This window comes from Poecilia reticulata, chromosome 2 (assembly GCF_904066995.2).
Source record: "Poecilia reticulata chromosome 2, P_reticulata-male-v2, whole genome shotgun sequence".
Classification (NCBI taxonomy): domain Eukaryota; kingdom Metazoa; phylum Chordata; class Actinopteri; order Cyprinodontiformes; family Poeciliidae; genus Poecilia; species Poecilia reticulata.
The window spans coordinates 7463456-7475968 of NC_088831.1; the positions used below are offsets into that span (position 1 = coordinate 7463456).

The 12513-nt window shown below is 43.3% G+C and overlaps 1 protein-coding gene across 3 annotated transcripts in view; it reads right to left on the reverse strand.

Annotated features, from left to right (window-relative positions):
• nrp2a (neuropilin 2a) overlaps positions 1-12513 on the reverse strand; it is a 68174-nt gene that overhangs the window by 35168 nt on the left and 20493 nt on the right. For all 3 annotated transcript variants that reach the window (XM_081616604.1, XM_008427464.3, XM_008427472.3), the window contains exons 4-6: positions 3387-3617; positions 1387-1542; positions 88-257 (exon numbers count right to left, since the gene is read on the reverse strand). In XM_081616604.1, the coding sequence (XP_081472730.1) occupies positions 88-257; positions 1387-1542; positions 3387-3617 (557 nt within the window). The remainder of the gene's footprint in view (positions 1-87; positions 258-1386; positions 1543-3386; positions 3618-12513) is intronic.

The window sequence follows — 12513 nt, forward strand, 5'->3', positions numbered from 1 at the left end:
GGTCACTTCATGGCTGGAATTTTTATTGAAGTTGTGCTTGAGCTTCGATTTCATTAGAAAAATGCAACTGGGTCTGCAAATAAACACCTGTATGTACTCCTTGTTGCTGTCCTCTGAAGGCGTCCAGGCGTTGTCATCGTTGTTGAGGCGGGCCTGCCGTGGCAACCAGCGGTTGTCGTAGAAGCTGGTTGAAGCCGTGATTTGGTCGTCGCTGATCTTGCCCGACTCCATGCCCAGCGCGTTGCTACAGTGGAATGCTAGTGAAGAGAGCAGAGGAAATGGGAGACGATTAACTGCGAATAAATGCAAAAAAGGGGGAAGAAGATTTGATTTGTCAGTACTAGTGAAAGAAACAGAAAATAGTGTGTGTACTACTTGAACTTTTTCAAGTTACGACTACCAGTTTCATTATATTTTCAATCTATTCCATGTGAAAGACCAACACGAAGTAGTACATAACTGTGAAGTGGAAGTAAAAGTAGCTCTAGTTGTATATTTAAGTCGTATTACTACAAGTTTCTAACAAGTTTCTAACAGTTTCTAACATCTAACAAGTTTTTTTCCCTCCTCAAGATAAAGATAAACTTGTATAGTGGAATCCTGGTATTTGCTAGTGTTCACTACCACAGTTGTTCCTTTTTAAAAACTCTAATAACCTCCTATTTTTATATTTATATTTTAATAACCTTTAAAATATACTTTAATATGCATTAATACACACAGAAGAAATTATCTTAGTGCTTTTGCAGAAGCTAGCATCTGCAGTTTTCCTCATTTCCAGTTTTTAGGTGGCACAGCCAATCAGCACCAAGGAAAATAAATGCCTGGATTGGCTGCGTTGCAAATGCCATCCAGTTGCGTCTCATATAGTTTTGCACAAAAGTATTTCAGTCTCTCACTCTGCATTTTCTCTAGAATATTTTAGATATTCTCTATTGAGGCTGTCACCACTATGTTCCATTCAGGATCCCATGCGGTCTTAGGTTTCATCTCATAATGTTATACATTAAAAAAATGTGTTCAATTTTGGCTTCAAATGATCAGAGCACCTTATTCAACTCGCTTCCTACAAGCCTTGCGTTCGACAGAACTGAATTCTGTGGTTGTCGCGTGACAAGCAGCAGGTGAGCTGAGGTAAACTGGGGTTAATTTATGTTCTAAATGAAAACAGTATGAGTCTGCTTCTGAGAAAAGAGCAAAAACACTTATGGAGGGAACTTGAAAAAGCATCGAACCTAAAATAGCATTAAAGCAGGCAAAGCTGAGAATATCGAGAAGGTGAGGAGAGGGTAAGAAGAAGAGAGAGAGAGGAGGGAGGAAAAAAACAAAGCTTCAGAGAGAAATGTGATGCACAAACACATTCAGAAGATGTTATCCCGCACTCACAGTCGGCGACTTCTTTGTGGGTGATGTTGTAGCGCGCGGAGAAGCCGTCTTTGGCTACGGCCATGTCTGTGTGGAAGGAGAGGGACAGCAGGCCAGAGGACGACTGGATCTCCGGGGGGATTTTTGTCCCACAGTACCGGCCAATCAGAGGAGACGCTAGAGGAAAATCAGATTAAAAACCTTTACTTCACTTTATTTATTTATTTTTTTTTTTACTTTAACGCTTTCCAGTAGCCATTCTACTGCGGTAAGTGTTGACTAATGAGTCGCAGCATGCCACCTCTTCCTCCCATCATTCCCAACTCTCCCATTACTTTCCTGTCCATCCCTCCATCTGCCATGTGTGCCTCGGCCAGATCCCAGCAGGGGGAACTGGAATCCCTGCCTTTATGCAAGCTGCACTGGGATCAGCCGCAGATGAGCACCACATACACTCACGCACAAACACAGAGAGATTAAAATAGTCTCAAGACAGCCCCTCGCAACCCCTCCTGAGCCAGACACTAAATTCTTTCACCCTTCCGTCTCGTCTCCCGCCCCGAGGACTCGGCTCCCAGGAACTGGGTTACGCTTTAATTTGCTCCTAATTCTCAACTTTGAATGCTATAAATTGTTTTCAGCTATCAAAGCCCTTAAATTGGAATTTTAAATCCACTTGGATCCTTTTTTTAGCGACTGAAAATAATATTAGAGCAAATCCTTTGGTCCCAGCTTTACGTTCTGGAGGGGAGGACAAAGAGGTGAGAAATGAATCTCTCGCCACCTCTCGCTCAGCTGCCATGAGCGCCTGACATTTGACCTTACGGCGATTCCAGAAACACACGTCTCACCACTTAAGAAAAAAACTAACAAAAAAAAAAAAACTATTATCTTTCATAATAGTGACCATGACAGCAAACACACAAAATCTTATGAAATATTTGGGTCTAGTGCAATAATCTTAGTACAATTGAAATAAGACAAAACTAACTTCCATGTAACGGTTCAGCAAAATATAGAGGCTTGTTTTAAGTTAATAAGTTAGACTGACAGATTATTTCTATCAGTGGAGCTATCAGGAGTTTGTTTTAATTTAAGCATTAAATTAAAACAAACTCCTATAATTTGCTGAAAAGTTACTTGCAAGTTAGTTTTGTTTTATTTCAAGTGTACAAAGATATTTACACTAGAAACTAGACCAAAATATTTGGCAAGAGTTTGTTTTTGCTTTTTGCAGTAATTCAATATTTGGTCAAATTTCAATGTTTAAAGTGTTAATTAGGAAAAATGTTAAGTTTCGGAGTTTCTAAAGTCATAATTTTGACTTCCAATTGCATGACTATGACATGAAGTGTCCAAGTCGTCATTTTTTTAAGTGAGAATTATGACAAAAAGTATCTAATTGATTTGAGAATTTCATAGCAGCAACCAGAAGTCAAAATTCTAACTTTACCCATCAACATCATGATTTTAAAACAAAAGAATGAGTTTTTGCTAACTCTAACACTCTGCGTTTAATTCGTTTTACTTTCCTGCGGTTTTATGTATTAACACCCCTTGATTACATCCTGAAATGTTTTTCCCTGATCTCGTTTTTTTTCCACACTCATCTCCTCCTTGTTGATACCCATCGCGGCTGTCACTCTCACTCGTCTGGGGAGGAAGGAAGTGCCAGGTGATAAGGAGGGGAATTGGAAGAGCAGGGGGGTGGGGGGTGATGAAGAGCGTTATTATGGAAAAAGGAAAAGGGCCATGGGAAAGGCCTACTCCTCAGGGGCATCGAGGCACTTTGAGCTCCCTCTGTGAAATAGCGCTTCCTCTATGGGATGTAATGGAATGTAAGGAAAGGCAGCTCACATCAAAGAGAGTGATGGCAGCTCAGGAAATTGAAGGCCGGTATGCAAATTTACACACAGGATCGACGGGGATTGCATGAGTCAGTGGATACGGAGTGTGAATGTTCAAAGTGCGCGCGCGTCCATTCATCTCCCTCCCGCCCCCCGGGGTTGCATTTGGCTCACCTTGCGGAAGGCCGTCCCACACCTCCAGCCAGTCGTACTTGCAGTCGCCTTCGCCCACCATGAGGGGGTCGTTCTCCAGGTCGAACGTGAGGAAGGTCAGGGTGATGTCCATGTGGGGTGGGGCCATGATCATGTAGGAGCACTCCAGATTGTGCGGGTATTTGTCCGGGAAGCCCGGGGACTCGATCATGCCTGACGGGCTGGTGAAGTTGCGGAAGCAGAATTCCGACCCTAAGTAGATAAAGAGGATATAAGGATATTATAATAAATAAAAAAAAAAGGAGGAAGAAAACATTAGGAGAGAATAGAGGCACGAGCAATCGATCACGGCGTGGTATCTCATCTAACTTGCAGACTAGCGTCTCAGAGAGTCGTTCGTCACTGACAGCCAGCTGGGATATACAGCAGCTGCGGTGGTTTATGATTACAAATAGATGAGAAAATGCACAGTGAGAAAATGCTAAAGAGGCAGATGCATTGAGCGATATGAGCAGTGCAGCATCATTTATTGTCACCCTTAGTAAAAATGCATTTCAAGCCTTTAAACAATTGGATATTTTATTGTAGAGGCAAAATTTCACAGTGAAAAGATTTTTGAAAAACCCGATGTGTAATTTAGGCATATTTAAAAAATAAACATTTTAAGAAAAAATTGCCACTATCCTTTTAAATGGTTAATAGAAACTTCTCAAGTGCAATACATGACGTTCACATGACAACTTGTTGTGAGGAAGATGGTTAAGGAGAATAAGAAAAGAAAAAAAAAAGCATCTTTGGGTGCACAATGTTTCCTTAACAACCACTAAATACTAAATTCAATCTAGTTGCTTGGGAATAATGCCAAACAATTGTTTCTTTCCCACCATCCCAAACATAAACGTGGAGTTTTGCTGAAATCTGCAGAGAATTTTAAATGTTAAGAAAAATATTTCATCCCAGGACCCTGGGAACTTTGTTAGAGTGTACTGCATTATGAATACAGAAATCAAAGGATATGCTGAGTCATTGTACGTCCAAATCAACACAGAAACGGTTCAACAGACACAAAATCAGCCTACTTCCATAGTCCTGTCTATAAGTCTGACTGAAAACAGCCGTAAATTCAAGACGTGCTCAAGATTCAGTCATGTTTTATCCCTTTAGTTATGACCTGAAAAAAGCACCCTCTAATGACACTCTTAAATGCAGGGCTAAAGAGCCCGTCTGACCCCTGCTCTTCCTCACACACTGAAAACAAACGAACCCTGAACTCTTCCCTCCTTGTAGTGCCTCTCGTCTCCTCCTGGATGCAGCTTCCCCCTTTCAAAAAGCACACGCTCTTACACCACAAAACTGGTGTAATGGTTCTAAGTGGGCCCTCTGCGGCTGCTCCTCATTAGCCATGCAGATTTATGCACCCAGGGCGGCTCACCTTGAGCGGCAGCAGCTGTGTGACTCAGATCATCTACCCATCAGCCACTGCTCCGCGGCCCACTGGGGAGCCCGAGTCACGGCCGAGCGTTTGTGGACCAGCACCTCAATGAGGGTCGGAGAGAGCAGCAAGCTGACAGAGAGCTTTGCACAAATGTCACACACACACACACACACACACACACACACACACACACACACACACACACACACACACACACACACACACACACACACACACACACACACACACACACACACACACACACACACACACACACACACACACCCTCGTTCACAAACCGTTATTTTCTGTCTGTTGTCTTTCCTCTAGAGCATTTCTATCTTTACATCTCTGGTTATAAACAATTTGCTCTGGCTTGTTGAATGTCTTTATGTTCTTTTATTTTTATGCCTGCCAGAGGGTCAAATATCCTCATGAGATATTGTTGCTTAGAGACAGGATTTTCATTTGATCCCAGTTAATTGCAAGTCAGAAATCCCTGCACTAGTGGCCTTGTGAAACCAACTAATCGAATGCTTTGGAAAAAACCTTCCTAACCCTTGAACTTCTTCACACTGGACTTGTTACAGTCGCATCTGTATTCACAACCATTTACAATGACGTTCTTTAATAAAATCTAGTACAGCTAGCAGCCTTAAAGTGACATGTAGTTGGTAAAAATAGTCCATCTTTGGGTAATTTAATGTCTGTGACGGTAATGTTACTGAAGAGAGCATCAGGAAGACCAAAGAACACAACAGAAATGTGATAAAGTTTAGAGATTATAAAACAAGAATCGTCCAATTAATCAATGGGAAGACAATGGCACATTAAAGTAGAAATGATATATTATAGCAGAAATAATGAAGGATTTTACGACACTAAATACAGAGTAATTGATGAGGGAAACCCATTAGAGGTTGCAAAGGACTAAACATAAAGCCAGAGCTACAGTAGAGTGGTTTAGAGCAAAGTTTCATGGATTAGAATGGTTTAGTCAAAGTCTAGACCTAAATCCAATCTGGAATCCACTTGATTTAAGTCTCCATTGAATCTGACTGAACTTAACTTTCACAACAAAAAATGGTCCAACTGTGTACACCACATAAAATCCCAAGGAAAATTTGTTCAACTTTGAGGTTCTAATGTGAAACAATGTGAGGTGTCATGTATATTTTTCCCTAATAGTGATTAAATAACTAATTATTAAATTTTCGCCCATCTGCTGCTGATTTTACCAACATTTTTCACTCTGCAACCGGTGTTGCAATCAGCCCTGTTCTTGCGATTCTTTCCCATCGCTGACTGTGTTGGGAAGCAGACCGGGAAGGTCAAGATGAAGAGGTATCTGGGGAATGTCAGACGTCGGAAAGCAGTTGTGCATCGCGCAGCGGTGGCGGCTCTGCGCTGTCTCAGAGAACTGCCAGTCTCCGTTTGATAACAACGTTCAGGATTCATAAAAGCAGCGTTTAAAGAGCGCAGACACGTTAGCCGAGCATTCCAGCGGCAGAGCATTCCTCCGAGGCACCAGTCCTTATTATCAAGCTGCCGTGTAAAAAAGCAGAGGGGTCGGCCGGCTGCTCCGGCCCTCCCCTGCCTGCGCTTGGTTAATGGTGGAGAACTGACCCCAATCAGCACGGAGACAGGAAGAAAAAAAAAAAAAAACTCAGGAGACACACAGTGTTTTTCCTCCTCTTCTCATAACATCTTTTTCAGCCCATTGTGATGCAAATACCTTACATTTTTCACTTCTCTGCTTATATGTGAGCGTATTGGCATTTTCGCAACGTCTTTGTCTGCCGATCGATGCGGCGTACACCGTGAGCGTTGTGCAGAAGATGTTGACACAAATGCATGAATCTCCTCCCACGTGTTAATAGCTGCATTCAACCTTTTGTGTCGACTCTCCCACACACACACACACACACACACACACACACACACACACACACACACACACACACACACACACACACACACGCACGCACGCACACAAACACTGTGCAGCTTCAAAACATCACAGAATCAACTGGCTTCACACGCACACGCACGCACCCACACACACATCCACGCACACACCCCCACATGCGCACGCGCACACACACACACACACACACACACACACACACACACGCACACACACACACACCTACACACACACACCTACACACACACACACACACACACACGCACACGCACGCACACACACCCTCGCAGAGAGAAATATGACAGTAATTTACAACAAGCTATAGGCGGCATCTCCCAATCCCCTCACCTCTATGTTTAGTGTTGCATAAATCCTGCATGTAACTAATGCACCTATTGTGAGTAAATTAACTATTAAGGATGCATGAGCAGCTGTTAGCATGTGCTATTAAGTGGTTACTGTAATGTGTGTGAGACTCACTGACACACTGCTTTAGATTCTTACTGGGTCACTGTGCAGCAAAAAAAAAAAAAAAAACCTCAATCTGAGCACAGCTTGATTCCGCTGCAGTCTGTGTTCAAACTGTGTCTGCAACCCTCAGCATACTTGAACTATCCGCCTCCCATGCCGGCGTCTAGGTGCTTGCACATGTTTGCGTGAGCCATTGTGGTATAAGTGCACGCATGAGTACCTCTGCTTGCTTATTAATCAGCAACTTGTTGGCATTGGCTGGATCATGTTTGCAGATTGATGTAGGGCGCCATTTTTATATGATTAATCGATTAAAAATGGCGCATTCTACAGATTTTTCATTTAGCCACTCAAGCCTTTGTTATACAGTATTAGAAATATGTTAAAATATGCAAATACACAGTTCAATTCCTTCTGTAAGCAGGAAAAATAAACATTTTATTGCCTAAAATGCAACAATTTAGTAAATTTGAACCAGGTGAAACTAAAACTATGCCACCCTATGACATTTTTCTAAAACCTATTTGTAGACAAAGGTATTTTCATCTTAAATGCAAAATGCAAACATTTTTGTTACAATTTTGTCTTAACTAATCCTCCAAGTATATTGTATTGTTTTCAGAAAATTTCCTTTTTTTATTCTGTATACTCCAGTTAATCAATAACTAAATTAGTTAACAATTAATTCAATAATCAATTATTCACAATTAGTTCAATTAATTGTTTCAGATGTGATCCTCCACCACAGTCCCTTCCCAGTAAACTCCCATCGCATGACCTTTTCAATAGTTTGCTACACCATTGGCTACACTACTAGGTGGTTACTTTTGTTGCTTTCATGTCTGTGGCTGCAAGTGCGTGTGTGTGTGTGTGTTAGACACAGTAACACACTACCTCAGATTCTTACTGGGTCACCATGAAGGGAAAAAAAAAAAAAAATCCTCAATCTGAGCACAGCTTGACTCCAGTGCGCCCGTCTGAGCTGGCCGCCTTACATGTCGTCGTCTGTGCGTGTATGCATGAGTAGCCCCACTTATTAGTTCGCAGCCAATGAACATGCTAAAAACAAGTTTCCCCGACATGTCTTGACCCACGGCTGAGCCAGACACACACACACACACATGCCTGTCACTCGCAGGCCGCCAGTCGGTGCTTTGCGCCGCACCATGAGCTGCCATTTGGCAGGAGACGTCTCCTGGCAGTAAGCAGGAGGTCATGGTGTGAGTGTGTCAGTGTGGCGGAGAGAGGGGAGACGACGGAGGGCGGGTTGCTGGGTAGAAACCACTAGTTTCTTTCACATGAGTGGCCTCGTCCAGCAGCAGCTCCACATGTTGTGTCGGGGTAATCCCCCGTCTCTCCTCCTCCTCCTCCTCCTCCTCATCTCTCATCTTCTCCATCACTTCTTCACTTTTCACCCATATCCAGCTCCTTGTCTCGTCTGAGGAGCTCACCTCTGCCGCCGCACATCAAAACCACTCCTACCTCCCTGTCTGACAAACATCCACTGCTCAAACACAGGCACGCCTCTCATGCAGCACCACTTGGTTCAAGGTTTCATTGAAGAGATTCTCTCCAGAGCTGCGTGAGGAAGGGATGGGTGCGTGCGGAAATGTGTAACCCAAGAGGCGCTGTGCAAATGTGGTGGGGGGGGGTGGAGGTGGTTAGGGTGGAAAATCCACAACAACAACAAAACATTGGGAACAAGAAACAGCTACAAAAAAAGAAAAAAAAAAGGAAAACAACGTTCTCGGCATGCCATGGTTTTGGCACTAATTTAGACCTCGAACAGCTTTTTTTTTAAGAGAGAAATTCCTCAAAGAATATTCACACAAAATTAAAAACAATCCTTCTCAGCTTCCGTTTGTTTGAGACGAAACCCCTTCTCTCACTTTCCAATCAGGTCTCTTGTTTCATTCTGCATCAAGCTTTTCCCCATCACCGATCTGCCCCACTTAATCACCTTTGCCAGTTAATTGCTTGAGTGTAATTTCAGCGCCAGGGTGACTTGGGCATTTCAGGAATAAACAACTCCACAATCAAGAATACGGTAACAGCCAGGACTGACACAAAGGGGACGGCGTCCAATCAACTATATAGCATCGAAAAATACACATGGAGTCAGTGTTTTGGCTGGAGCTCCAGTAGGTGGGGGGTCCTGCCTTAGGCTCCGCTCCCGCTCCCACTGCGACCCCGCAGACGCCACGGTCGGCAGCGGTCACGGAGGAGACCCAACGCCCTTAGGTGCTCTCTGACCGTCTTAACTCTGGATTGGCTGTGGTGTGATGCTCCCCATCGTGCTAGTGGCGGGCTTTGGGGGGGCACCACGGAAAATGGGGGCTTGCTCTCCTAGTCTTCCCTTTGTAGCCATGGTAACAGCATCAGTAGCACGTGACCACGTGCATGTTAAAATGTTTGAGAGGCGCATGGGTTGCGATGAACAAAGGGTTAAGCACGCATGGGTAGGACTAAAGTAGGCCACAACAATAAGGGGGAGGAGGGAAGGCTTTTACTGTACCCTTTTACTGGACAGAAGCTTTAAAGGGCTAGTTCAGCATTTTTAAAGTGAGGTTCAGTCAAAAGATCACAAGCAGTTAATATCAACTTTTATCAAGTGGATAAAGTGACTGAAAAATGCAACTTTACGGATCACTTTTGTGTTGCACCATTTTGTACTGTCAGAGTAATTAATGTAAAGTAAAGCAGCTGTTATAGTTCTCATCTTTTCCACAATTTTTTCCACAGTTACCTCTTTTTTCCCGTTTTAAAATGACTCCAGTCGCGAAATCAAAAATATGCAAGTAGGGCATATTTTTCAGTGGAACGTAACTTCAAATTATTCACAGAAAATTTGAATACTTTTTTTTTTCAAAAGTATTACGAAGAAGATGAAGCTTGGGAAGATGGTTTCGTTAGGCACATTGCTACTTGACATTGTTTTCCTTGGTGCTGATTGGCTGTACACCCCAAAAACGGAAATAAGGACGACAGTCAATGTTACACAGCATTTCAACTGTGCGCATTAATTGATATTAATCTACATTTGGGGTTCAACTATGAAATAGGCAATCTAAGAAGCATTTTTAGAGGGGGGTCTTAGGTCTTCTCAGATTTTAGCTCAGGGGACTGGGTTTTAATATGGCAGAGGTCTGCTTTGCTCTTGGCTCCTTAACAAGCAGTTGCATTCAGGCTCCCAAACCTGCTAATCTGAATTCAAAGCAGATAAAGATGTAGAAGAGTTACCTGCAGCAGGTATGATATTAGCTGCTTGTAACCTGTAATTAGATCCTTATTTGAAAAACCCTGAACTATTCCTTTGACGCGTGCATGTCCAAGGAAAGGATGTTGTTTTGGGGGGGGAAACACCTCACCGTCTCCCCACAAGAGGCACAGTGCTGAGGGGGAGAAAGTCATAGGTCGACCACTGATCCTCCTCAGTGGAAGTAATTTGTGTTACTGTACCCAATAACACACACACACAGGTCAACACAAGCTCATCCCTTGTCCGACTGAAAAATCCCTGGAGTAGCTATAGTCGCTGCTTATGTAACGGGCTTCAATGAACAAAATGGAAATAAGCCGCTGTATCATTAGCTCACAGTACAGAAAGCACAAACACACACATCCACACACACACACGCAATCAAAACCAGACACACACTGTCTGACTCTGAGACAGAGTGGTGTCTGCTCAGGACGGGGGAGGAAGCTGAACACAAACACACATCTCCCAGCTGTGTGCTCTGATATCCATCTCTGGACGCACCCTTTAAAAACACATACAGACACGTAAACACACCCCTCATGCTGTACACACCGGTTGCCCTTTAAATGTACTGGAATTATGGGTGTATGAAATACAATATTTTTCGAAAACTGCTCTTGGATTTTTCTTTTTGTCACACTTAAAATGTTTCTCGTTGTCAATCAAATTTTAATATCACACAAACGTAACCCAAATAAATACAAAATGCTGTTTTCAAATGATTAACTTCCTTAATTGAGGGGAAAGAAGTTGTCCAAACTGGTCGACTGCATGCGAAAATTTAATTTCCCACTAAAACTAGTTGTGCCACCCTTGGCGGCAACAGCTGCTATCAAGTGTATGAATCATGTTCTTCCAGCTTGATTGCTTCCAGACGTGGAGAATCAAGAAGTCACAACCAGAACCTGCCTGACAAGACGAAGTAGGCTTAACAATCTGAAATAGCAACACGTCACATCCCGAGGTAAAGAAATTCAAAAAGAGACGAGAAACTGAATCACTCGAGTGAACAGGTTGAACAAAACTGGAGGGAAACAGTGAAAATCCTTTTCAGAAGTCACTGGTTGACCAGCATTATTCCAAGAGAGCATTGACGATTTACCAAGCAGGTCACAGAAGAAGACAGAGCAGCACAGAAGGCTCTACTGGTAAACCAAACTGAAAAGGTTTAGAGTGGCCTAGTCAAAGCCCAGACTTAAATCTGTTTGAGGTTCTGGGGGATGACCTCAAACAGGCCTTGAAAATCAAATAGTATGGCTGAAGTAAAAGAATCCTGTTCCTTTTCTTTGCACATACCCAGGTTGGTTAGGATAGCCTTTTTTTCTTTTAGTAAACGTGATTGAATTTTATTTCGGTTCCTCCAGTTGGGCTGAGTTAACACCCCTCACTAAGGATCCTGGTTTTACCCGATAGAAGCTGCGAGGTGTTCAGTAGAAACCTGCAACCCAGACCTGCCACAGACAGAAAAACAGCCATGATGAGCGAGAGGGTGCAGGCGGTGGAGCTGTCGTAATTAACACTTGGCCTCAATCACGCATCCTGAATACATTTTCACTCTCTGACGTCCTCCCTTCCTCTCCGGTCTGGCGAGCAATTCCCCAACCGTCCCTCGTCTTGGTTGTTTTTCCTGTCTCTCGTGTGCAGCTATCACGCCACCTCCACATATACAGGCAGAATCTCACACAACGAGCCGAGCAGAACCACCCACACACGCCTACATTTGCTCGCACACTGACACAATCTCTTATAGCCCCAGAATTTCGTCCAGGATCTTATTAAAGCTATAGCAACCGCATCCCCCATCCTCTATCCATGTCTGCGCGCGTGAGACAGATGCAATCTGAGCTAAAGCATCATTGGGGTTCGAGGCGGTGGCCCTGGTAACGGAGCTGAACGACAAATCTGGGTCACAGTCGTTTGACACAAACAAGAGAGATTTTTCTCAAAGGTGGGAGGCGATAACTTGTGATAAGAGGAATGCTTAGTCAATTTTCTTCCCCCTCAGCTCTTCCTCTTGCCATTTTTTTGTGCTTAAATCAAGACACATGTTGAA